Source organism: Orycteropus afer, unplaced genomic scaffold (assembly GCF_000298275.1).
Source record: "Orycteropus afer afer isolate SDZICR_OR568_19922 unplaced genomic scaffold, OryAfe1.0 scaffold00009, whole genome shotgun sequence".
In the NCBI taxonomy this organism is placed as follows: domain Eukaryota; kingdom Metazoa; phylum Chordata; class Mammalia; order Tubulidentata; family Orycteropodidae; genus Orycteropus; species Orycteropus afer.
In genome coordinates this window covers 8530177-8557780 of record NW_006921596.1, presented here as the reverse complement: position 1 = coordinate 8557780, position 27604 = coordinate 8530177, and the positions used below count along the sequence as shown (strand labels likewise).

The window sequence follows — 27604 nt, the reverse complement described above, 5'->3', positions numbered from 1 at the left end:
ATATTGCCTGGTCCTATGCCATCCTCAGTCATTGCCATGCTTGAGCCTGTCATCAGCCAGTATGTCAGTCCATCTCCTTGAGGGTTTTCCCTTTTTTGCTGTACTTCCTCCAAGATAGATTCGTACCTTCTTCTGGCAGTCCATGGTAAGTTCAGTGTTATTCACCAACACTACAATTCAAATGCATCAGTTCTGCAGTCTTCCTTGTTCACTGTCCAATTCTCACATGCATGTGAGGCTATTGAAAATACCTCGGCTTGGGTCAGGTGCACCTTAGTCTTCAAAGTGACATCTTTGTTTTTTAACACTTTACGAGATCTTTTGCAGATTTGCCCAATACAATATGTCATTTGATTTCTTGACTTCTGCTTCCCTGGGGGTTCATTGTGGATCCAAGTAAAATGAAATCATTAACAACTTTAGTCTTGTCTCTGCTTGCCATGATGTTGCTTATTGATCCAGTTGTGAGGATTTTTGTTTTCTTTAGTTGAGGTATAATTCATACTGAAGGGTGTAGTCTTTGATCTTTATCAATAAGTACTTCAAGTCTTCTTCCCTTTCAACAAGCAAGGTTGTGTCATTCTTAATATCACAGATTGATTATTAATGAATCTTCCTCCATTACTGAACCACATTCTTCTCAGATTATTCACTTAGTATACAAGTTGAATTAAGTATGGTGAAAGAATACAACACTGGCACACACCTTTCCTGATTTTAAACAATCCAGTAATCCCTTGTTCTGTTTAAACAACTGTCTCTTCATCTGTGTACAGGTTCCCTATGAGCACAATCAAGTGTTCTGGAATTCCTGTTCATCATAGTGTTATCTATAATTTGTTAGATGCATAGAGTCAAATGCCTTTGCATAGTCAGTAAACCACAGGCAACATCTTTCTGGTGTTCTCTGCTTTCAGCCAAGATCCATGTGATGTCAGCAGTGATCTCTCTTATTCCATACCCTCTTCTGGATCCAGCTTGAACCTCTGGAAGTTCTCTGTCAATACACTGCTACAACCATTTTTTAATTATCTTCAGCAAATTTTACTTGCATGGTGATATTAATGATGTTATTAGGTGCTGCGGTGTGGAATCCTGGTTTGGCTTTTCTAGACATAAAAGTCTTTGTAAACTCAGGGTGGAATTTGCCATGAGCACTGAGTAGCTCCAAATCGTTCAAGTTATCCACCTGGGGTATTTCTGTTGAGAGTGGCATGAAGCAATCTTCGGGAAAGTTCTCTCTCTCTCAGGTATATAGAATTCTGATGTTGGGATTGGTTAGTTTGGCCACTTTGCCAGGTTCAAAAAGGAGCCCTCCTAGAGGCAGAAGGAGTCTCTCTGACTGCTGGCTGGGAAGGACATGCTGCTGAGAGAAACGTGCTCCTGAGAGACCCACACTGCTGAGAAAGACCTTGAGAGACATGCACGGCTGAGAGAGACCTTGAGAGACATACACTGCTGAGAGAGGCTTTAGCTGGGAGACGGCGGGCTGCGAGAGACTGAGTGCATTTCTGAATTTGAGTTGTAGCCTGTTTCTTCCCTAATAAACCCCATAATCTGTGAGTTCTGTGTGGCCACTACAGTGAATTATCGAACCCAGCAGAGAAGTGGTGGGTGCTATGGGAAAAACGGTTGGTGAAAGGGCTGGAGGGAGGCAGCATGTCTGGCCTCGCAGGAATAGGCCTTGGGCTACTGATGGTGATTCTGTCTTCTTGTGGGGTTAGAGGAGGTCAGAAGATACGGCCTCCTTGCCCCTTTGGTATGTGCTGTCAAGTCGGCTCTAACTCATAACAACCCTGTGTACAATAGAATGAAACACTGCCTGGTCCTGTGCCAACCTCACAATCCTTGCTATACATGAGCCCATCGTTGCAGCTACTGTGTCAGTCCGTTTCGGAGGGCCTTCCCCTTCTTTGCTGACCCTCCACTTTACCAAGGATGATATCTCTGTCCAGGGAATGGTCCCTTCTGATGGCATGACCAAAGTAGGTGAGATGAAGTCTGACTGTTCTCGCTTCCAAGGAGCATTCTGGCTGTACTTTTTCCAGGACAGATTTGTTCATTCTTTTGGCAGTCCATGGTACTTCAGTATTCTCCAACACCACAACTCAAAAGCATCAACTCTTCAATCTTCCTTGTTCATTGTCCAGCTCTGACATGCATATGAGGCAATTGAAAATACTATGGCTTGCGTTAGGCACACCTTAATCTTCAAGGAGACATCTTTGCTCTTCAGCACTTTAGAGAGGTCTTTTGCAGCAGATTTGCCCAGTGCAGTATGTTATCTGATGTCTTGACTGTTGCTTCCATGTGATTCAGTAATTCCCACAGTCTTTTGGATCACTTTTCTTTGGAATGGGCACAAATAGGGAATCTCTTCCAATCAGTTGACCAGGTAGCTGTCTTCCAAATTTCTTGGCATAAACCTGTGAGCACCTCTAGTGTTTAATCCATTTGTTGAAACGTCTCAACATGTATTCAGTCAATTTCTGGAGCCTTGCTTTTCACCAGTTCCTTCAGTACAGCTTGGACTTCTTCCTTTGATACCACTGATTCTTGATCATATGTTACCTTCTGAAATGGTTGAACATCGACCAATTCTTTTTAGTGCAGTGACTGTATTCCTTCCATCTACTTTTGATGCTTCTTGCATCATTCAGTGTTTTTGCCCTCTATTACAATTTGAGGCTTGAGTTTTTTCTTTAGTTCTTTAGCTTCAGAAATGCTCAGGGTGCTCTTCCCTTTTGATTTTCTAAGTCTGTGTTTTTGCATATTTCATTGCACATTCATTGTATTTTATCTTCTTGAGCTGCCCTTTGAAATCTTCTGTTCAGCTCTTTTACTTCATTTATTTCCCCTTTTTGTGTTAGCTCTCTGTGTTCAACAGCAAGTGTCAGAGTCTCTTCTGACATCTATTTTGGTCTTTCCTTTCTTTTTAATGACCTTTTGCTTTCTTCATGTGTGATGTTCCACAACTCATCTGGCCCTTGGGTCATTGGTGTTCAATGTGTCAAATCTATTCTTCAGATGATCTCTAAATTCAGGTGGTATTTGGTTCTCGTGCACTTGTTTTAATTTTCTTCAGTTTCAGCTTGAACTTGCATATGAGTACTTGATGGTCTGTTCCTCGGGCAGCCTCTGGCCATGTTCTGACTGACGATATTAAATTAAGCTTCTCTATCTCTTCACAGATGTAGTTGATTTGATTCCTGCGTTTTTCATGTGGTGAGGTTCGTATGTATACTATTTATGTTGTTGGAAACAGGTATTTGCAGTGAATAAGTAAGTCATTGGTCTTGCAAAATTCTGTCATGCAATCTCCAGCATCATTTTATCACCAAGGCCATATTTTCCAACTACTGTTGCTAGTTCTTTGTTTCCAACTTTCATATCCCAGTCCCCAGTACTTACATCTTGATTGTATGTTTGGTCAATTTCACACTGCAAAAGTTGATAAAAATCTTTAATTTCTTCATCTTTTGCTTTAGTGGTTGGTGTGTAAATTTTCATAATAGTAGTAGTAATTGATCTTCCTTGTGGGGCTGTTATCCTATCACTGACAGCACTGTACTTCGGAAGAGATCTTGAAATGTTCTTTTTGATGATGAAAGCAAAGCTTTTTTTTTTTTTCAATTTGTCGTTCTTGTCATAGTAGAGTATGTGACTCTCTGGTTCAAAATACCAATCCATTTCGGTTTGCCAGTGCCTAGGATGTCTATATTTATGTGTTCCATTTCATTTTCGTCAGCTTACAGCTTTCCTAGATTTGTATTTTATGATCCAGTTATTAATGGATATTTGATTCTGTTTCTTCTCACAGTTGTGACAACGCCAACAAATGAAGGTCCCAAAAGCTTCACTCCATCCATGCCATTAAAATTGCTCTACTTTGAGAGTCAGCTCTTCCCAGTCACATTTTGAATGCCTTCCAATCTAAGGAACTCATTTTGTGGCACTATATCAGGTCAAGTTTCCCTGCTGTTCATAAGTTTTTCAGTGGCCGGTTTTTCAGAAGTGGAACTCTCCATGCCCGTCTTCCTAATCTGGAAGCTCCTCTAAAATCTGTGCAGCATGAGTGACCCTGGTGGTATTTTTGAATCCCAGGGGTTAGTGATGGTAGGGGAAAGTGGGGTGGCTGTAACTAAAAGCGGTAGGTAGCATGAGGGACCTCTTTTGTGATGATGGATTAATTCAGTATCACATCGAGGTGGTGGTTACAGGAATCTGAACGTGATAAGATGGTTTAAAAATATACACAGTCAATGGTAATTTCCTGGTTTTGATAGTGTATTATTATAATGTAAGATGTAACAGTTGGGAAAAACTGGGTGAAGCGTATACAGGACCTTTTTTGTGCTATCTTTGCAACTTCCTCTTCTTTCAGAATAAAATGTTAAAAAATAAAAACTTCAGGCAACAACCTAAATACAGTACAGCATCAATTCAAACAGAAGCAATAGCCAAATGTCGCCTGTTTTGACATCTTCAGGGATACTGGCATAAATATTTAACTCTCTGCTTGCGCAGCCAGGAAGAAAGCATGACTGGTTGGTGTACTTTGTGTTAACTCAATTACCATGTTACAGAAATGGCAAACTGCCATAATAAAAACCAAGAATTTTCTGCCAGCACTAAGTTATCTCCGTTGGTCCCCACCCAGCCTGTAAACACTATAGATGACTGTAATGGAATATAAGAGAGCAGTGCAGTCATGGCTGAACTTCACACTGCCAGACTGGGCTTTCCTCTGTGACTTACTTCTTCATATTTCTGGTGTTTCATCTTTTCATTAGGATTTCATAGTTCTAAATTCTAAGGCCATGAGGAAAGTGTACACGTATTTGAGTATAAATTCTACCAGAAGATGTGTGGCCACCAACAAAGCAAGTGTCTGGTAGGTGCCATCTTACAAAGCCTCATTTTGAGTTGAATGAAAATGGCACCAGTTTGAGTCTTACCATTCTAATCTTAGTTTTAAGTATGGATCAGGTGTTGCTAAGCTCATTTCTCACAAATGGCTGCCCACAAGGTTTACCCTGATGATGATGTAAGTGACAGTGTTACTTGTCACTATGCAGTAAAGCACTTGCTATGTGCAAGGCACACTTGCTAGGACTTTACATTGATTATCTCCTTGAATTCCCTCAACAGTCTAAGACTGTGCTATTATCTCTGTCACAGAGACGAAACGGGGCCTTAGAGAGGTTAGATAGCTTGAACAAAGCTGAACAAGTTGTAGGGCTGGAATTTGAGGCCAGGACACACTGACTGCAGATCCCAGGTACTTAACAAGTTTCCCTGTTCTTTTTCTTGGGGAGGGTGGGCGATGGGAGTGGTGAGCAGTGGTGAGCATGCATATACTTGACTGCTGTACACTCTGCCTTCAATAGCAAACTAATTGCTTAAGAACCCAACACTCTTTCTTACTCACTCAGGCCTCCTTCAATACCAAATTTCACTGCAAAACTTACCTTTAACTTTATTTGAGAAAGGCTGAACTGTCCAGCATTCTCTGGTTCTTTATACTTACTCTGTTAACCACCATTGAGTTGGGCCCCCAGTGGTGACCCCCTGTGCAACTGGATCAATCTGTTGTGACCTGTAGGGTTTTATTTGGCTGATTTTAGGTCTACGTTAAAATAGTTTGGTTTTTCTTAGAAAACAAACATAAAATTATATATGGTATATTGTTCCAACCAAGTAGACAATTTATTGTTGTTAAATCAGTCTTGTTCTTAAATGCCTTTAAGGAATCAATTTGTTTAATCTGAAAAGCAGTGGTGATGGTGGTGAAGCAAAACCAAGGTTCACAGTCACATAAATTGTTTTACTTGACTAAGAGCTTATCTCTTAATTATGCCGTGGTAGTAATAAATGACAGCGCAGCAAGGATGTTTGTTTTTCATAGATGTAAGTACGTCTAGTCTTGTGATCCTCCACTGTGCAGCTGGGCAAACCCCTAAGATCACGTTGCAAGATACACAATTGAGAATTTTACAAATACTTGGAGTTACATTTAGATACAGGTGTTTCAGTTCCTGTGAAGGCAATTAAGCAAGTTATTTTAAATCCTTTATTTAAAACCTGGCATTTTTCCCAAAGTTACAAACATACTTTTGATTTTTGTAAAATCAACTTGACATCTGTAATTACATGTATAATGTAATTTGTACTGTGAAGACATAAATAAAGTGATCTAATTTCTTACCTTCTCTTTATAGGAATATATTAAAGGGATCTGTGAACCTGAACTAGAAGAAAGAGAATGTTACCCTAAAGCCATGCACTGCATTTTTGTTGGGGCACAGGGCCTCTTCCTGAAGAGCTTGATTCAGGATACCTGTGCTGACCTCTGTGTTCTGGACATTGGTCTTCTTGGCATTAGAGGGAGTGCCGAGGCTGTGGTCATGGCTCGGAGTCACGTTCAGCAGTTTGTAAAGCTCTTTGAGAATAATGAGAACCTACCCAGCACTCAGAAAGACTCAGAGGTGAAAAGGGAGTTTAAACAATTTGTTGAAGCCCGAGCAGACAATTATACCATGGATTTGTTGATTTTGCCCACTTCCTTGAAAAAAGAACTTTTGACTCTGACACAAGGTGAGGAGAATCTATTTGAAGCAGGAGATGATGATGTTGCTGAGGTTAGAGATTCTAAACAAACAGAGGTTACACAGAATGCTGCCACAGGGCTGAATATTTCCAGAGATGAAATTGTTTTGCAGGAAGATGCAAGAAATAAAGCTGGCACCCCTGTTTCTGAGCTTACAAAACAAATGGACACAGTCTTTTCTAGTTCACCAGATGTACTTTTTGTTCCGGTAAATGGCCTGCCCCCAGATGAAGAGGCACTTTCCAAAGAGAGAATTTGCCACAAAAGGAGATCTTCTGATTCTGAAGAAAGACATACCAAGAAGCAGTTTTCTCTGGAAAATGTTCAGGAGGAGGAGCTTGTACGTGATGGTAAGACTTCAGCTGGAAGTGTGATCATTGACCTATCCAGTTCTCTTGATTGTGAACATTTAAGTCCAGATACAAAAGACACTACAGAGGAAATGGAATACAACATCCTTGTAAACTTTTTTAAAACCATGGGCTATTCCCAAGAAATTGTTGAAAAGGTCATTAGGGAGTTTGGGCCATCCACTGAACCATTATTGCTCTTAGAGGAAATTGAAAAAGAAAATAAAAGGTTCCAAGAAGACAGGGGATGTTCCTCTGGTACTGCATATCCAGAGCTCAACAAAACCAAAAATAAAAGTGTTTGTAGCAGCATAAATGAGGTCACAGTGGATTCCACTCCAAAGAAAACACAAACTCACACACAGCAGAATGTGGTAGAAAAATGTCCTCAGTTACCATTCAAAGTAGAATCAAAACCATGTACCTCAAATTGCAAAATTAATACTTTCAGAACAGTGCCAACAGAACAGAAACAAGAAATCTGGGCTTCAAACCAGAACTATATTTGTAATGTAGACCTTGAAACCGATGGCCCTTCATCTTCTGTTCTCCCTTCAAGCCCCAAAGAAGTCAGTTTTGTTTCAAGAGGAGCATCAAGTCGTCAGCCCAGGATTCCAGTTTTTCCAGAAAACGGTTTACAGCACCAAGCAGAACCCTTGCCTCCGAGTAATATGAAATCCCCCTGTGAAAGCCGTTCAGGATGTGGTAGCTCTCCCCAGTCTAAGCCAAATTGTCCACCCCTCTCTCCACCCAGGCGGCTGCCTCAGCTGCCACCGTCAGTCACTGATGCAAGGCTGACAGGGCCATCTGATCATATGGATTCCTCAGTTACGGGGGTTCAAAGGTTCCGAGATACTCTAAAAGTACCGTACAAGCTGGAATTAAAAAACGAACCTGGGAGGACAGATTTGAAGCACATTGTTATAGACGGCAGTAATGTTGCAATTACGTAAGTCCTCTCTCTGCACGTTATATTATCGTTTTAAATAAGGTTATAGGCAATGTCTCAGAATGTCGTGTCTCAGTATGATAGAGGATCTACCCTGTGCATCTGCCGTGTTTTTCTATAGCCTTTACCTCGTGGCGGCTGGGGCGGAGGGTGGGGGTGGATGGACCCAGCTGGTTGGGAAGCTGTTGTCATATCACCTGGAGTTATGAGCTTTGTTCCACCCTGCTGACCTTCTATTTCTGAGGACAACAGATGATAGAAAATTCACCTTTTCATGTGACATTGCCCAATGATAATGTGTATAAACCAAAAAAACCCACTGCCATCAAGGCAGTGCCATCCAAGTCATAGGAACCTGTAGGACAGAGTAAAACTGCCCTATAGGGTTTCCAAGGCTGTAAATCTTTACAGAAGCAGACTGCGTCATCTTTCTCCTGTGAAGAGACTGATGGGTTCAGACTGCTGACCTTTCGGTTAGCAGTTGAGTGTTTTATCCACTGTGCCACCAGGGCTCCTGATAAACAGTATGTTGTTGTTGTTGTTGTTGTTGTGACGTCGAGTCGGACCCAACTCATAGCAGTTGAGTATTTTATCCACCAGGGCTCCTTATAAGCAGTATGTTGTTGTTGTTGTGTGCCGTCGAGTCGGACCTGACTCATAGCAACCCCTCCTTGGGTTTCCAAGGCAGTATCACTACGGAAGTAGATTGCCCCATCTTGTTTCTGAGGAGTGGCTGGTGGGTTAGGCACTATGCTACCAGAGGTCCCAATAAGCAGTATAGAGATTTTAAATCATTAGGTTCTTAATACCTTGACTACCATTACGTTTTGGATATGGCTGTGGAAGTTTAAGGTGAAGAAATGATTTTTCTGCTGGAATGAGCCTAGTGGCTTGCCAAGAGTATGCAGCATGTACAGTGGTAATAGGTGTGATGTACATTTTTTTAAAATTTTCTTTTTATTGTGATTTGGATGACAGCTTACAGAATAAGTTTGTTTTCCATTCAACAGTTCATACACATTTTGTTTCATGGCACTGACTGCAATCCTCACAATGTAACAGCTCTCTTCCCACTTCCTCCCTGTGCTTACCACAGTTTCCCTGTGTCCATTCCTGCACATCCCTGCCCTCTGAGCTTTCTCCCTATGAAAATGCTGCCCTTCTGATCTCCCTGGCTGTGATGTACTTCTGTTATACTTCTGCTGGTAGATTGGTAGCAGTTTCTACACTAATGAAATTAGTCAGTTTTGGGCTTCTACTCTTACTAATATTTTGGACTTCTCTTACTAATATTTTGTATATTCATTTTTACTAAAAAGAGTTAAACAGTTGCTAATAAGCCTCTCTTGGAATCTCTCTCAAGAGCCTTATTTTACACCCATGCTTCTCTGGGGGCATTACTGTAGTCATTAAGGAGAATGAGAGAGTGGGCTCTGAATCTTTACCTCATTGTGGACCTACCTTTGGATCTGGAGCAGATAACCCTTCGGAGCTTTAGTTCCCACAGATGTGTTTATCGTGACATTTCAGCAACTGCTAGGTGGCATCCCATTGATTTGGAAGAAATCTTCACGATCTAGTATTCCAAGCAGGCACAATTCAAGGAAAGGGGCCTACATGTAGGAGAGGGAGAAGGGGCCAAATCTTAGAAAAACTTCTCTGAATTGCTGAGTGTTAGTGTGACCATTTTCCTCGAAGTTGTAAAAGATCATTTAATGCCAAGTTTTGGGAATATCTGATGGGGTTGAAAAATAAGTCTTATTGAGATACAGTAAAAGCTGCAAAAGCCAGAACCTATGTAAGGTGGGAACCTGTCAGAGAAGGAAACTCAAATATTTTCCAGTAAAACAGATGACAGAAAAGGGTAAGACTGTTAAAGGTGGGGAATTTGCAAGACCTGGAAAAACAGGGCAGTCCCATCATGTTACGGCTCTCACCGGTTCCACTGTATGTAAGTGCTTATTTTTTATTTAATGTTCTTTTTTTTGAGACTCTTCAAACAAATACACAAAAGCAAAACAATGTAATGAATCCCAAGTGCTCATCACCAAACTCGAACTTATCACTCATGGCCATTCTTGTTGCATCTATACCCCACCTCCTGCCTTTCCCTGCATTGTTGTTGTTGTTGTTTGCCGTCGAGTCGGCCCTGACTCTTGGCGACCCCTCCTTGGGTTTCCGAGGCAGTATCTGAAGGAAATCTCAACTCTATCATTTTGTCCATAAATACTGTATATGTATTTTAAAAATATAAAGATTTGCTTCTTTTTTTTGGAATGAATTACTGATTCTTTGTTTTGCTGTTTTTTTTGTTTTGTTTTTTTCTTTTTTTAAAGCCAGCATTTCAAATGTTAAGGCTTGGAGACAGGTGGTAAAATTGTATAATATACTTGTTTGTCTTTTATTTCCAAATAATACTGTTTGTCGTCCTTTCACTCGGGGGAGACACACACACAGCACGTGACCCACAGCTGCATGGCATGATCTGAGTGCAAATGTAAAGTACAATTTCAGTCACCCATATTTCAAGCCCACTCCCAGTTCTTCATTGTTACGATTTCTTGAGCCAAATGGTGATATAAAATTTGTGTCACGATTGTAACAGTAATTCACTTTTCTGTATGTGGAAAGATTTTCCAAATTCATGTTCAAAGAATAAGTAGTGCAAATAGAATGACCTGTGATGATAACACTTTGAAAAACATTTTTGGAGTACACCCACTCCTCACTTACTATCTCGTTAGCCGACATTATATGTATTTACAAAAACAGTAAAAAATCTATCCATCTGTTTTGGGCATAATGACGTATGTCTGGCAGTAACAAACACTGACGTGCAAGGCAAGAGTAACGCCTGGCTGTGATGGTTAAGGTTATTTGTCAACTTCACTGACCCATGATTCTCAGTGATCTAGCCGTTACATAATGATGTAATTTGGCAGTCGTGTAATGGTGTCATTACCCTCCATTTTGTGATGTGATATGGATAATCCTCCATTTTCATATAGGTCCAGTTTTCATGTTACTTGGAACCTAAGTATTTCGATAAGTGTGTTTCTCAAGAGAGGCCACTCTGGAATTGGACTGGTGCCATCTATCCTTAAGGATCTCTGGTGGCATAGTGGGTAAGGCATTTGGCTGCTAACCCCGATGTCAGTGGTTCAGATCTACCAGCTGTTTCGTGGGAGGAAGATGAAGCAGTTCTACTTCTGTAAAGATTTACAGCATTGGAAACCCAATGGAGGTTGCTATGAGTGGGAATGACTCCGCGGCAGTGGATTTACTGTCTCCCCTTGACTGGGTGTTTGCATATCTAGTCCCTCTCACTTTGTCAGTGGTCCTCACCCCCCACTCCCAGGTACTGCAGCACTCCAGAACACTCCCACACGTTCATTCCTAAGAAGCCCTAGAGTACAGGACCACTCTTCCGAAAACCACGCAATTAATACACTAAGGCAAAACACAGCTGTGATAGAACGCTCTTATTTGTTTGAAAAACTGATTATTTTAAGTGAATTTTCTTTCAATTTAAAGATATCCCTCTCAGCTAGCAACACTTTTACCAAAAGATGTGTTACACTAAGAAGACACCTCCTACTTAAGTCAGTGTAGGTTATTCTGAAAAGACCCTTTATTCTTTCTGTCTTTCTTTGTTTTTATTGTGATTTAGGTGAAGGTTTATAGAGCAAATTCATTTTCCATACAGAGTTTATACACTTTTTTTTTCATGACAGAAAATATCCTTTATTAACCCTTATTCTAAGTATATTACGTCAATAGCAGTCTGGATTAGATTAGACTACAAATTCTACAAAGGGAGTAATCTGTCTGTTCTGTTCATTGAACTGTCTCTGTCTGTGTTGCCTGGCACATAATCACTATCAATAAAGATTTATTGAATAAATGAGTAAATTAAAGACTTAGAGAATGTTGATTTTTTTATTTTTTTATTTTAATGATTTTTCACCACCCATTTGCAACTTCATGGTAGCTGTTCCAATGACCAATTTAGGTTAAATTTTAACTTCCTGTTGTTGTTATGGAAGCTCTGGTAGCACAGTCCCTAAGGCACTTGACTGCTAATCAGGAGGCTGGTGGTTCAAACCCACCAGCCGCTCCTTGCAAGGAAGGTTGGGCATTCAATCTACTTCCATAGTGATACTGCCTTGGAAGCTCAAGGAGGGGTCACTGACTTGGGTCCAACTCGACGGCACATAACAAGTTGTTGTTATGTGCCATCAAGTTGTGTCCGACTCATAGGGACCCCTCCTTGGGTTTCCGAGGCGGTATCTTTATAGAAGTAGATTGCCCAGTCTTCCTTCTGAGGAGTGGCTGGTGGGTTTGAACTGCCAGCCTCCTGCTTAGCAAACAAGTGCCTTAGGCACTATGCCACACTATATTTAATTCAATAAATATTTGGAATTTTAAAGCTGGAATACCTGTTACATAGAAGGCTACTATCCTATTATTAAAAGGGGGCTCTGGTGGTGTAGTGGTTAAGGCATTTAGCTGCTAACCAAAAGGTTCAAACCCACCAACTGCTCCATTGGAAGAAAGATGGGGCAGTCTGCTTCTGTAATGATTTGTAGCCTTTGGAAACCCAGTGAGGGTCACTAGGAGTCAGAATCGACTCAATGGCAGTGAGTTTGGTTTGGATTGGTTATTTTATTATTAAAAGTGTAATCTTCACAAAATTTTGTGAGGTAAAAATTATCTATAATTTATATACCATGAAATAGAGGACTAGAAAGGCTGAAAAATCTTTTCCAAGGTTACGCGGATAGGAGATTTCCGTACATAATGTTTGACACTGAAGTCACCATACACCCTGTCTCCTCCCACAGTTGGGATTTTCAGGCCTTGGCAACAATGGGTTACTTAAAGCACTGCTGAGTAGGCAGCATTCATTTGACCCAGCTCATTGGGAAAGTAGTGTAAGAGAAATTAGAGCCTTCAAGTATTAGAGTCTGTTGGTTTGAATCTCTCCCTACAGCAACTCAAGACCACCCATCACTGGGTTTCTGCAAAGCCTTTATTAGCCTATCCAGCGTGAGGTCTGCAGCTCATACACACTCGTGAGAAATTCCCAAACACCCTGCTTTATGTTGCTGAGTGTGTATATTTCTCTTCGGTTTTCCCCCTAGTCACCGTGAATGAGTCAAATGATGAGTGAATGGGAACTGTGGTATACAGCTAGACAGCACAGTGGTGGCCAAGAACATGTGGGCTCCGTCAGCCTGAAACTCCAGCATAAGAACACCTGACATCTCGGGTTGACAGTTTCCATGTAAATGAGATTTGCCCCTTCATTTGCCAGAACTATATATTTTAACCATTTTTCTAAGACAGGGTTACATGGTTATATTTAAGTGGAGGCTATAGAAGGAAACAACTGTTTCCTGGTAACTCAAAGGGTTTTCACTGTTTCATCACATGGCTCTGTCTGGTTCTGAGTACTGTAAGTTTTCATCGGGCGGATGTCGCCCATCTCTTTGATACTCTTCCTTCTAGTAGACTGTCTGCTGTCAGAAGGAAAACAATCAGGTGATACAATTTGTTACCTGTTGTATGGAAAAAGGAACATATGTTTCTTAAGAGCCTGCACACCTGGCCTCCAGGCCTAGTATTTGTCTGTCTTAATGCATTTGGAGTTGGGAGCCCCAGAGCTGTGACCTTTCAGGAGTAGAGTACTGTTACTCTGTGTGTGTATGTATATGTGTCTGTGCTTTGTCTCTGAATCAGAATTGATGGTCTGGGTTTGCCTGTCAACAGGTTCCTCTGCTATTCTGGTTTATTGCAAAGGGAGTGGGAAGCAGTGCTGATCAAGCAGATTGGTGATACTGGAGTTGAGTAGAAAGAGTCCTTCGTGAACCCATGGTATTGTTTTAAGGACCATAATTTGGTCCACTTGCCTTTTTTTCTGTAGGTTTATGTTCTGGGTAAAATCTGTGTGTGCTCCAGAATTTTAAATAACTGATTTTACTTCCAGCACAGCTCTAGAGACTTTTCAGGACATGAAAGTGATACCTGATTATTGAGGACACACTTTGGAAGTTAGTTTAGAGTGCATGTTTCTAGAAGCTACAGTCCTCCCCTCAGCTTGTTCTGTCCAGGGTGGCAGAATTTCATCACATCTACGCTTCCCTCCATTTTCCTCAGCAACCCAGTGGACTGGAACTGCATGCTCTTACCTCCACCTGGCTAATACTATTGCCATCAACAGAGGAAGCATTTAAGGAAAAAGGGAAGGGGAAGAGAGTACACAATTTCATCTGATGACAGTGCACTTTTTTAGTGGATTGCCTTTTGAGGACTAACCATTCATATCCCTTGGTTTTTCTAAGAACCAATAAGCTGTTGTAATTTGGACTTTGGTGTGTGGCCTGTGGCTGACATTAATCAACTCTAGGTGTAGGCCTGTCCTTGCTGTTAAGCAGTTAGAGTGATAAATGATTTAGTCTTTTTCAAGATTTAAAAAAGAGAGAGAGAAAGTCCCCTCTCCAAAAAAAAAAAAAAACTACCCCCACTCATTTTTTCCAGGAACAAGTGTCATATAGTTACTTACATTCTTGCCATATTTGAATGCTTTTAGATTATTTTGCTTATAGATAAATAAAGGTGAATTATTTCATTAAGAATGGATTTGTTTAATTGTGTGTGTTTTCTGGGGTTCAGCGGCTGCCTGGGCTTTAGTGTCTAGAACAAGGAATCTCTATCAGCTTTTCTGAGTCTCTCACTGTGTTTGGCATCTGTCAAGTGTCCAGCCCACTCTGGCCCTTAAAGAATGTAGATAAAATTGGCATGACAAGACTGCTGTGGAGTAGTGGAAAGGGTATTGGATGAGGAGGAAGAAGCCCAGGTCTAAGCTCAACTCATTCACTCGCTGGCAGAGACCTTAGTGCTTCATTCTGTTTATCTCTAACAGGAGTTTAAATTCCATTCCATCTCCACAGGACTGTGATTCTAATACACAGTACAGGATAGGAAGTCAGAGGAGAGGAAGAGAGAGATTGAGGACCTGTGTCTGGAGAAAGCTTCATAGAAGAAGAGGGACTACAGTTGAGCCCAGAAAGGATTTGAAGAGGGAGCAGGGGAGGGTGTGACAGCATCGCACACAAACTGAAAGTAACCTAAGAAAAAGGTCAGAGACCAGGAAAAGTGAGATGGCAAACCACCTGGCCAAAACCAAGAGTGTGTTGACTCATGGTGTGGGAAGTTCACGTGGCCAGTCCCTTCTGAGTAAGTCAGCATGGAGGGGGCCACGAAGCCAGGCCCAGGACTTGTCTGGAAGGATGGTGCTGTTGAAGGCCTTGAGCAGCGGGACCAGAGGCCCCTGGCTGCAGTCAAAGGTCAGTCTAACTGGAGTTTGCTAGGTGGCTTGGAATTAGGAGAGCCTGGGATTGACTTTGGACATGTGCCTGAGGTGGCAGAACTTCCAAGGGAAACAAAGCACCACGAAGCAGTCTGAGGCATGGACCAGAGGTGGATAGAAGATGGTGGACTGAAGATGCAGAATTCCCTGTCATGGGAATAGTGGTGATCGCTGAAGTTCTGACATAGATTTTGCTGATTTCATAAATGATAGCATAACAGTTTGGGATTTTGATCTTTTCTTTTCCATGAAGGATACCTGTGGATAGTTGACACTGATGAGTGGATTACCACTTGCAGAATTTCAAACTTTTAAAAACTTTTTTTTAAAACTTCTGGGGAATAAATTTTAATATTTTCCCTAGTTTCTTTTGAAATTTGTCACCAGATCTTTTGGTTGGGGGAGCATTTTTGAATCCTCTACGCCAGGGGCCACAAACTATGGGCCAGATCCAGTCCACCTGTTTTTGTAACTATGGGACACAGCCGCACTCATTCACTTAAACTGCCCGTGCCTGCTGTCAGACTAGAGTGACAGAGTTGAGTGGTTGCAACGGAGACCATATGGCCTGGAATTCTGTCTGGCCCTTTATAGAAAAATTTTGACCCCTGTGCTCTACTATGCCCTGTTTCTTTATTTTTTTTCTCTGCTTTCTACATCTTTCAATGTCACCTCCCCTGGCCCCCGGTGAGTTTCATTTGAGTCACAGCCTCAGCTTGTTTCCTGGAAACTATGCACCAGGCAGGTTTCCCACTTGCCCAGAAAGGGGAAGGAGCCTCCTGGAGCAGGAGGCAACAGCAGCCTTTTGGAAATTGTGGTGATCATGTGACATCATTGACTCGTTCCTCCGACACAGGCAGGCAGATGGAGTAGTCATGCTCACAACTGCTAAATTGTTTTCTGCTTCAGCAGCAAATTTCTTAATGAAGAGTCAAAAAGATTATTAGGGGCCAATAACTAGGCAGGACTTAAAAATCTTATTTTTTTTCCCAATAGAATGGCCTCTTATTTAAGAAAATAAAAGTGCAATCAACAAGTATTATCAAAAAGCTCAAAGTACCTTCTATCATGATAGTTGTTGTTGTTATGTGCCGTCGAGTCAAACCCAACTCATAGCGACCCCTCCTTGGGTTTCCGAGGCAGTATCACTACGGAAGTAGATTGCCCAACCTTCCTTCCGAGGAGTGGCTGGTGGGTTTGAACCGCCAACCTTCTGGTTAGCAGTCAAGTGCCTTAGCCACTATGCTACCAGAGCTCATGATAGTATACCCAGTTAAATGAACTAATCAAAAAACAAGACAAATTGTAGGAACTGTTAAGAATCACATCTCCTACAGTGGATCCTGTCTTGGCTTCGCAAAAGAGCAAAGCATGCAATTTAACACACACACACACACACACACACACACACAAAATAGTACTAAAGGAAATTGTGTTTTAATTGTATCTATGTATGTTTTACCTTTTTACTTTTTCTTGATGAAACTTAATGATTTAAATGTGCTTAACTGAAATAAATAGAACTTATTTTCTTACAGCCATGGTTTGAAAAAGTTCTTTTCATGTCGTGGAATTGCAATTGCAGTTGAATATTTTTGGAAGCTTGGCAACAGAAACATCACTGTGTTTGTTCCTCAGTGGAGAACAAGGCGTGATCCTAACGTCACAGGTAAGGACAACTGATTTTTCCAGATGTCTAATTAGATATTTAATGAGTTGGTTTATAATAGTAACACACTACTTAGAATAGAACTGTTCATAGCTAGCAGCTGTTTAGAAGAAAAATTCTCAATCAGTTGCACCCAGTAATTGATGTTTCTTAAATCTCCTTTGTGCTTTAAAATCTGATTGTTTTTTACTAATATTCTAAATCTAAGAATTACAGTAAAGCGTCAATCAAAGAGAGACTGTTAGAACAAAAGAAATACATGGGGAGGGTTGGAAAGTTAACATAGTTCATATGGAAAGTTATTAGAGTTCATTATATATATCACAAAAATCTTTCTTTTGACTGTTATAAAAAATAAATTAAATATGCTTTTCTATTACACTGGGTTTCTGACTGTTTAGTAGTACTTTTAAAATGATCACTTGGTAAAATTTGGTAGCGTCTGGTAGAATGTCTGTGTGTCTCTTTAATAGCTTGATAGAAATCATTTCTTTGTACTGTGTGCTACTGTGTGCCTTACTTGAAGGCCACACACAAAAGGTTTGGCCTTACTATGAATCATCAAGTGTTTCAGCGAAATTCAATGTTGTTTGGTTCTCAGATCATAAGAAAACAGGTGAAAGGGCTGTGCCAGGCTATTTAACCTATCAGATTGCTAGGAGTGAAGGTAGATTGGTGGCGTAAGCAGACGGCTCACCCAGCGTATTAAACAGCAGTTGAAACTGAGTCACTAGTGAAGTGGAAATGATGAAACCAGACATTTCCCAAAGTAGTCCCAACCTCCCTCATTAGAACATATTTGTCCTAACAGAAGGTACTTGGGGAGTGAGACAGATAACACTCATTTCGTAGTTATTTTTGTAGTTGGATCCTTGAAAGAGTTTTGCAGTCCTTATATTCTGTGTGGCTCTCGGACATTAAAACACTGTATCCGGGCATTTCAGCTTAGGTCAGTGGTGAGCATCATTGTAGGGAGTGCAGCGGTAGGAATCGCAGGATCTGAGCTTTTCACCCCTTAGTGGTTTTCTAAAATGTGTCTTCTGTCCCCCTTTCTCCTCTGTCACTAATCATCCCCTATGAAAATCAGTAAACATTTCTACAATAACTAAGAGGGGTTGGACAGCAGGTCAAGTGCAGGGATATTTTTACAGACTCCTGGAATAAGGACCAAGCTGGCCTCTCTCGCGATGGGAGCTGAGCAGGTTGCCCCTCCCACTGCCTCTGCTATGGTTGCTCTTCCCTGTTCCCTCCATCCTCTTTGAAGACTCTTGCCGCCACTCTTTTTGTCCTTTCCTGCATGTAATGTGGTTTGGAAAGAGTTCTTGATGGTAAGGTTCACTAAATATGTTATGGTTTTCCTAAATTAAGAAGCAAATAAATTGAACCTTTTTGTTTAAAAAATAGCTAAAGTCAGGTATCCATTGCATTTGTCTTAGAATGAGCCTTGCTTGCTTATTTATTTTTGTTCCAATGAGTGAGTAAAATTGGGTTGTCTCGACTAATAGAGAAGAGGTTTTCCACATCTCTCCAGGTGAAACATTTGGGTGTACTTTCATTTACTTAAGCATCCTTGTTCTGAATGTGTGTTCAACTTATTCCATGGACAGAACAACACTTCTTAAACCAGCTCCAGGAGCTCGGAATATTATCTTTAACTCCTGCACGGATGGTCTTTGGTGAAAGAATTGCTTCTCATGATGACAGGTATGAAAGGCCATTTCCTTTTTAAGGTGGGTGTGGGGTGGTAAGGAGCCACCTGCTCCAGTGGACAGTGCAGTGTTGTGTGTCTAGACCCACACTCTTTTTTTTGACCCATGCTTTTGAAGGACTCACTTGATTCAGGGGTTGAGAATGTTGATTTCTATAGTCATGAGAGTTGTATGGTCAGCTGTTTTTGCTGTAGGGATTTAGGAACATAACCGAAAAAAAAGAAAAAGCCATTGAGTTTTTGTTTTTTTAATAAAACATGGCTGAGAATCTAAGCAAATGCAGATACTTAGTTGCAGTCTCTTTTGGTACATGCTAAAAGTAAAGTGACATTAGTAGTTTGTTCTATCTTCATGTGGCAGCCTCAGGAGTGGTTTTCTAACTTCATGTCTTATTTTTATCTATCTGTTTTTGGCCAGTGACTTGGTCTGTCATTGTGATGGCTGGGCCCACAGTGTCCCTCAGCATAATAGAAAGTGGTCTCAGCCAGCAGTGGTGTGATAGGAGTAAGCTTTGCTTCTTAGATTGGTATCTCATTTAGGAAGCAGGTGTTAGTGCATCTGATTTTTTTTTTTTTTTTTTCTCTAAAAGCTTTACTAAGCACCAGCCAAGTCCAAAGTGCAGAACCCTTTTCCTGGGACACCAGTCGATGGAGGCACACCTCCTGCTGTAGGAATTTGTGCTCGACATAAGCAGGCAGCCATGCAGATAGATAATAGAAGGGAGCGGTGCTTTGTTTGCGGAAGAGGAGGTTCCAGACTTGACCCATAGCATTAGGACTCATCCCTAATCGTTCTCCAGTTGCGTGAAATCAGTAGTAGCCTGTCTACTAGCATCTGGGAACACAGATGGTGGCTGCTTATTCCTTCCCCTCCTGCATTTACCCTGTTGTCTTCTGGCCTGTAGCACTTACAGCCCCTGGTGTTTCTGCTTCAGTATCCCGCCAGAGTGCTCCCTCCACTTAAGTTTCACCTGTGACCCAAGCTAGTGAATGATGAGGGTCAGATGGGTCAGAGATAAGCAGAGGGGCGTCGGGAGGGGAGGGGGCACTCGGGGTGACAGCAGACATTTATTCTGCAGTAAGTCCAAAGGGCCTTCTCACAGCCCTTGTTTCTCACCAGGCTAGTATGAGAGACCAGCTCTGACAGGGAGTGTGGGGGCGGAGACATGAAAGAAAAGTGTGGGAGGAGGCTGTGGGAGAACAGCAGGTGGGACAGGCACGGGAGGAGCAAGGACTTAGGGGCTGGGATGGCAGGACAGTTCTTGCTTCAGGCCTCTGACAAAGGGTAGAGACCTGGGAGTGCTCAAAAGCAGCTTGGCTTGTAGGCTCAGGAGGAAACTTCTGGGTCCTCTGCCAGTGCAGCTGTGTGCTCACACCAGCACACACTGAACCTCCTTACGCTGTTAGTAATCATTTTCTAAATGGTCATTGGTTGATACAAGGAGCTAAATCATATTTGCTTTGCAAGGTATATTAACATCTCTAAAACTAATGAGAGTTACTTTCCTTTTAAATCACCTTTAAGTGTTCACTCCCAGTAATAAAATCAGTTGGTTACATTTTTAACTTCAGTGACTCTCTGACTTTATTGTTTCCTTACCTTTGTCTGTATTGCCTTAGACAAATGGGGTCTTCCCAAGGGATAAAATCCATGTATTAGCCTCACAAATCTCTCATTCATTAAGGGCATTTAAAGATGACTAATTTCCAGCAGTGAAATAGAGTTCCTCTTTAATGCTTAGTTCTTACCCTTTTTCATCACCATATATCCTTTCATAACCTGCATTTAAACAGATCTGTACCTGAGGCTAAACAGATTGGTAGTTGTAAACATCTGTTAAGTCAGCAAAAAATGTGAACCTATGAATTAAGGAAAAAAAAAAAAACTTCAAGGCTGATAGTAACAAGCAGCAAATCTTAGAGCCAAAATGCTGTAGCCTAGCAACTAAAAACTGGGTAGGATTTCACAGGATCTCAGCTTTATTCCATTCTCTGCTCGGGACCTCGGTCATTTTCTTTTTACCACTGTTTATTAATTATATGACATTTCTAGAAAAAACGTACAAAGTATAGTTGAGATCATAAAAGGAAGAACCAGATTGTATGAACACCAGTCCTCCTTTGATAGTCACACTAATCATTTCAGAGGTATTCAACTTTTCTGATTGATCTCAAGTTGCCTGGGGCTTACCTGTTTTGGTCTCAACCTCAGTTAAATTCTTTGGTGATTTTCTTTGAAGAGGAAATCCTTTTGTTTCTTGTCCCACAGCTTCTCGAAGCCTCTTTTATATTACCTCTTTTGTAACCTCTTTTATGTTACCATAGGTTTCTTCTACACTTAGCAGACAAAACTGGTGGCATAATTGTAACAAATGATAACTTCAGAGAATTTGTGACCGAGTCAGTCTCTTGGAGAGAAATTATTACAAAAAGGTAATTATTTTCTTCTTTATCTTTGCTCAAAAATGCTTTGTTGTTGTTTATTTTTTGTTTGCATTTTGTCCATGTTGGTCCTGCATAAGGCACTATAGGGGACCAAAGTGTCATAAAAATTTGTTCCCAGTCCATAGGATGCTTGGCCCCTCTGGGTAAGTGGGAGAACGCAGCACAAAGCGCAAAGCCCGTGCGCCTTTGTGGTCTTTTGGGTGCTGACTGTGTTGTACATTTTTGAGCCAAATCCTAGTCACAAGGTGTGTTTGGTTTATACAAACTCATCAAGCAATATACACATGAAAGTCCCTAGGAGGTACAGTTAAGGCACTTGGCTGCTAACACACTGGAGGTTCAAGTTTACCCAGAGGCACCTCAGAAGAAAGGCCTGGCAATCTACTTCTGAAATATCAGCTGCTGAAAACCCTGTGGAGCTGCACCTGGTCACCATGAGCTGGAATGGACTGGACAGCAACGTGTGGTAGTGCTGAGAGGGCACGCGTGCCCGCGTCAGAGCTCAGAGGCACCCTTCCGTGAAACAGGAGCCACATTCCTGTGTCATGGTTAACTCTGGTACGTGTGTGATGGAGCAGAAATGTCCTCCTCACCTGGCCCTCCCCTGATGCCCAGAAGACCTTGGCAGGTCATCAGACCTCCCTAACATACTCCAGTGAAGTTTAGACTTGATAACTGAGATTCCAGCAAGAGGACAGGACCACAGTCAATATGCTGAATGAGTTTTCACTTTTTGGATGGTGGATGTTGTTTCTACTTTTTAATTTCTGCTGTTTTTCTTCAGCTATTTATAGTCATAGGTCAACCATCTATGTTGAAAACACATTTGAATATCATCCATAATAACAAAGTAAAGACTTAGCATGCCCACTATAAGTTTATTTGTGGTAATACTATGAATGTGTCCAGTTGCTGAAAACTGCCTTAAGATCAGTAAGTACAGGCTTCCAGGTCTTTTTGTTAAAAACAGACATCACCTGACTAGTTACTCAGAAAGCAATGGGTCCATGGTGTTGTGTTATTAGGTGCTGTGGAGTTGGTTCTGCTCATAGTGACCCTCTGTATAATAGAATGAAGCACTGCTTGGGCTTGCGCCATCTTCATGATAGTGGCTGTGGTAGAGCTCCTTGTTGCTGCCACTTTGTCATTCTGTCTTGTTGAGGATCTTCCTCTTTTTCACTCACCCTTTACCAAAGCATAAGGAGCTCTGGTGGTATAGTGGTTAAAGCATTGGGGTGCTAACCAAAAGGTCAGTGGTCTGGACCCGCCAATCACTCTATGGGAAAAAGATGAGGTAGTCTGCTTCTGTAAGATTTACAGCCTTGGAAACCATATGGGGCAGTTCTACTCTGTCTTATAGTCTCTATGAATCGTAATTGACTTGATGACATTGATTGGTTGGTTACAAAGCATGCTGTCCTTCTGCAGGGACTAGTCTCTTTTGATCACATGTCCAAAGTACATGATGTCTTGCCATCTTCGCTTCTAAGGCGCATTCTGGCTGTACTTCTTCTACGACAGATTTGTTGGTTACTCTGGCAGACAATACCAAAACCTGACTCTGTCACTGAGTCAATTCCAACTCATTGCAACCCCCATTGGGTTGCAAAGGCTCTAAGTCTTTATAGAAGCAGCCTGCTTCATCTTTCTTCCACAGAGTAGCTGAGCTGGTGGGTTCAAACCACTAACCTTTTTGTTAGCAGCCAGATGCTGGAACCACTGCACCACCAGAGCTCCTTGCAGTCCATAGTCCATGTTATATGCAGTATTCTTCACTAGCACCATAACACAAAGGCATTGGTTTTCCTTTGGGCTTCCTTACTCATTGTCCATCTTTTGCATGCATATGAGGCTATTGAAAATACCATGGCTTAACTCAGATACCCTTTAATCGTAAAGGTAAGTAACATCTTTGCTTTTTAACTCTTTAAAAAGGTCTTTTGCCACAGATTTGCCCAGTGCAAACATTGTTTGATTTCTTTCTTTCTTTCTTTCTTTTTTAATTTTATTGTGCTTTGGGTGCAAATTTACAGAGCAAAATTTGTATTACATTTAACAGTTCGTGTACATTTGATTTCATGCCCTGATGACCATCCCTGACCATAACAAACTCTCCTCCCCTCCTGTCCCTGTGACTACCCTCTCCCTGGCCCTTCTGAGCTGTGTACTCCTGTCTGTCCGGCTTTCCCTCTATGTGAATGCTGCCCCTCTGTTGCCCCATGACTGATTGCTCTAGGGGTATATCTCCCTAGCAGAAATGGGTGCATCACCATGGGGTAGGTCTTTCTGCTGTTGGGCTGAAAGCCAATACCTGGGAGTGAGTCCAATTCTAGGCCCAAAGGGTAACTCAAGGCCATAGTCTCAGAGGTTCCACCAGACTCGACCTGACCAGTAATTCTGGTCATTTTTGAATGTGAATTTTCTTCCACATTTTTCCTCCCACTCTATCCAGGATCTCCAATTCTGATGCCTTTCCAAGTGGTTGGCATTGGTAGCCAGGTACCATCTAGTTCTTCTGGTCTCGGGGTCCATCATATCCTCGGACTAATTGTTTACCAGATTTTCTTCTCTCTCCTTTGCTTTAAATAAGAGGAGTCGTTTGATTTCTTAATTGTTGCTCCCTTTGGAGTTGATTGTGGATCTAAGTAAAGTGAAATCTGACAACTTCAATCTTTTTTCTGTTTATCATGATATTGTTACTGGTCCAGTTGTGAAGATTTTTGTTTTCTTTATGTTGAATACTGAAGGCTGTAGTCTTTGATCATCAGTAAGTGCTTCAAGTCCTCTTCACTCTCAGCAAGGAAAGTTGTCATCTGCATATCACACGTTGTTAGTGAGTCTTCCTGCAGTCCTGATGCTGTGTTCTTCTTCGTAAGTCCAGCGTCTCTGATTATTTGCTCAGCGTACAGATGAGCAAATATGATCAAGTACCAGTGGTATTGAAGGGCCATAGTTCACAGCCTTGAACCATGGAGCAGTTCTACTCTGTACACGTGAGGCTGCTGTGAGTCAGAAGTGACTCGACAGCAGCTAATGACAACAACAACAATCTTCTAGGCTGGATTTCTGTTGGATTTCTTTGGGCTCATTGTCAGCATTTATTGAAAATTATCGCCTATACGCACAGAGGATTTAAAGGCAGACAAGACTCAAACCGAGATCTGGGCGACGACACAGGCTCTTGGGCTTGTTTTTTCCTTTTTGTTTTTTGCATTTCTCCAGACTTGAGAAATAATGCCCTGCTGACCTCAGATTGTCTTTCTTCATATTGTTTTCCCTTTTTTAAAAAAGACTGTCTTCAGTGAGTTTTCCTGTAGACACAGTTATTACCAGTTTCATCTAAAAATTGAACCCTTTTGAGCTCCTATTGTGTCCTTAGCTGGCAATCTTTAAGTCTTGATTTTTCAAAGTTAAATTGAAAATTATATGAGGAGAAGAAGCTGCTGTTTGCCAAGGCCAGGTAAACATCTGAAAGACACTATAAAGAACGTGAGGGCCAACTATCTAGTTTCTTACTCCACGGTATTTGAATCCAAAAGAGAGAAATTAAAATGGTTTATTTGGGTGGGTTTTTACCCGTTAGGTAGTTAACGCAAGCTTAGCATTTATAGGCAGACGTTTGCTTTCTAATTGGATAGCTGCTGTGAGATATTTTCTTCTCAGTTCACGTTGCAGTAAAGACTAAGTGATTTCTTCAGCTTTGTAATCATTCTCTGTGTTATAGGTTGCTTCAGTATACTTTTGTGGGGGACATATTTATGGTTCCTGATGATCCCCTGGGAAGAAGTGGACCTCGGTTAGAAGAATTTCTTCGGAAGGAAGTCTTCCTTAGGTATTTCCTTCTTCCAATTGTATTAAAAGTGCTTTAGTGCAACTGCTGTCTTTGAAGACTAAAAATGGCATTTTGTTTAATTAAAAAAAAAAAAAGTAAAGCCTACAATCAGTACTGGTGTAAAGTCTGAGGGAACTAATCCAGCTAGCATCCCCAAAAATGAAATCTTCAACGTGCCCTGTGCTTTTAATCCTAGGAGAGGATGAGGAGCAAAACCTTTTTTTGTGGATCTAAAAAGACAAAGACTTTCCAAGTTGGCTGGTCACTTGTTGGCAAATGCCACTTTGGTTGTGTGTTTGTGACTATCTTTTTATATTCACTTTCCAAAGTCATTTGATTTGAGTGTTTAATACCTGGGAGGTGGTCCTTTACTTTCTACCCCCACTGGATTGAGAAGCCAGGGTTCCGTGTTTATATAGAATGTATTTGATAGTTTAGATTTTCTTTGTTTTGTTATTGCTTTTAGTTTGGAGGGTTTTTTTGTTGTTGTTTTTGTAAAGGCCCATTGCTAGTAATTGGTTCAATTTTCAGAATTCTTAGGTTAATGGACACAATTGCCTAAAGTATCCTAGATGCCTAGCTAGCAAGTCATAAAACCTAGAGACAGATCTTTCCTCCCTTTTAGAATGAAATTAGGCCTGCACTTTGTTTCTTTCCCAGCAGATAGTTGCATGGGATGTTGGTGGGGATTTAAATGGAGGAGTTCTCACAGCTTATAGCTTTTGAAGGCAGTGAAACTTCCCAGCTGATGGTTTCCCCCTGTAGCAGGGTTCTTTAGGGGTTCTGGGTGTGGATTCAGTGGTAGGTGCTGATAGGCTGGGTTTTTTCCAGAGGAATCTTTTGCAGGTTGACCAGAACGATTTCTGCTCTCTGATCTTGGGACTCATTTCTTCTTTGAGCCTTTGGGTTGTATCACAGAGGTGAGGAGTTAGCTCCCACAGGGCACGATTCTCCATCCTCACCAAGAGAATGGCAGCCTTTTTTTTTCTTTTTTAACAACTCCTAGATGTCCAGTATCTCATTTTTCTTCCAAACATCCTAACGTGGAAGGCCTCTACTGAGCTGGTAACAGCCAAAGCTGTGTCTTAGTGTCAAAGCCCATGGGTCAAACTTAATGGAAGGAGAGTTCTCTGGCACCTCGCCCTCCTGAGCAACAGGGCGGCAGGATCAGTCCCTCCTGCCTTTCTTTTATTCACCTAATGGCTCTTTACAGAGGTCTTAACTAAATTATTACAAACTTAGTGACACCCCCCCCACACACACAGAGGGATTAGCTTTTGAGATTGGCAAAGTGCTCTGCTCACCCTGTTTCTGAGCTGCGAGCCAGATTCCACGGGGAGTCCCTTGAACAAGTCACGTGCCCTGTACACACACACTCATGTGCAGAAAAGGTTGTGGGTACTAACCCAGACCTGGGAGAGGGGCTATTATATGAGTTCCTGAGAACTGCCCCTCTGCCCAAAATGGATCACTTGTTCTAGGCCCTATCAGCCAGAGCCCTGCACAGAATCAGAATCTCTAACAGTGAAACCCTGTTATCCATGTCTGGTGAAAGCTCCCAGGTGACTCAGTTGTACCCTGGTTTAGAAAGATCCTAAACAACTGCCTCGGGTTAATCCTCCTGGCAGCTGACCCATGAGGTGGTACCAGCTCATAAAGAGCTGTCATTCTTTCTCATGACCAGTCTAGAGAAGGCAACAGTGAAACCCTCCCAGGCCTCTCCATAGGTAGTTGATGTCACCACCTCGACTGAAATCTTCTAGCTGGCCCAAAGGTGCCAGGAGGAGGGGAACCTTAAGCCTCAAGGAGAGCAGGTATTTTATAAAACTTTCTCATTTGTCTTATAACCCAGCTCACCAGCACTTGCTTCCATTCACAGAGATATGCAGCCCCTACTCAATGCCCTGCCTAATGTGGGCGTGTTTGACCCCAGCTTCCGAGTCCCTGGTGCCCAGGCAGCCAGCACCAGCCACCAGCCTCCAGCCCGGATTCAGGGAGTCCCTCCAAGCCACTGGCTTCCCCAGCAGCCCCACTTCTCACTCCTTCCCAATGTCCAGCAAAATCTGCCCATGCCAGCCCAGAGGTCTTGTGCAGAAACCAGTGAGCTAAGGGAAGCCCTTTTGAAAATCTTCCCTGACTCGGAGCAAAGACTGAAAATTGACCAGATTTTGGTGGCCCACCCATACATGAAAGATCTGAATGCGCTCTCTGCCTTGGTGTTGGATTGAAGATGGTGTTGGACTGAAGATGGTGTTGGGAAGCTGGAGCTCAGGGCTGACTCGGTGGAACTTGAGCTGATGTCCGTACCGGATGGGAAGTCATATAATGTGAAGATACCTGTTTCCCAGTGTAAATGCTGTTGAATTGTATAGAAAAAACAAAAACAAATCATGTTTTGTGTATAAAAGAACCTGAGGTTTCAAAACCAGCTGTTTTCTATATATAAATTATGCTGCTGTTACAGATTTACCATTTTCTGTAAAAGGAAAGTCTACATTTTCTGCCTGTTCAGAATTGTTTAATAGCAGTTTACTCTCGAGTGCATTTGCATTTTTATGTTTTTTAAACTATTTTCCTTAAAGCTGAAAATATTGACAAAATGGATATGATTAGCCTTTCTAAATAAATTTTAAAAAAGAAGAAAAAAAATAATTGCTTTCTTCAGGAAA

At 41.7% G+C, this 27604-nt stretch overlaps 1 protein-coding gene across 1 annotated transcript in view; it reads left to right on the top strand.

Annotated features, from left to right (window-relative positions):
• The window catches only part of N4BP1 (NEDD4 binding protein 1), a 59601-nt gene extending 32438 nt beyond the window's left edge, over positions 1-27163 (top strand). Inside the window, exons 2-7 of the mRNA XM_007946928.2 lie at positions 6222-7909; positions 16820-16950; positions 18558-18654; positions 20984-21091; positions 24828-24935; positions 26815-27163. Of these exons, the coding sequence (XP_007945119.1) occupies positions 6222-7909; positions 16820-16950; positions 18558-18654; positions 20984-21091; positions 24828-24935; positions 26815-27163 (2481 nt within the window). The remainder of the gene's footprint in view (positions 1-6221; positions 7910-16819; positions 16951-18557; positions 18655-20983; positions 21092-24827; positions 24936-26814) is intronic.
• The last annotated feature ends 441 nt before the right edge of the window (positions 27164-27604 follow it).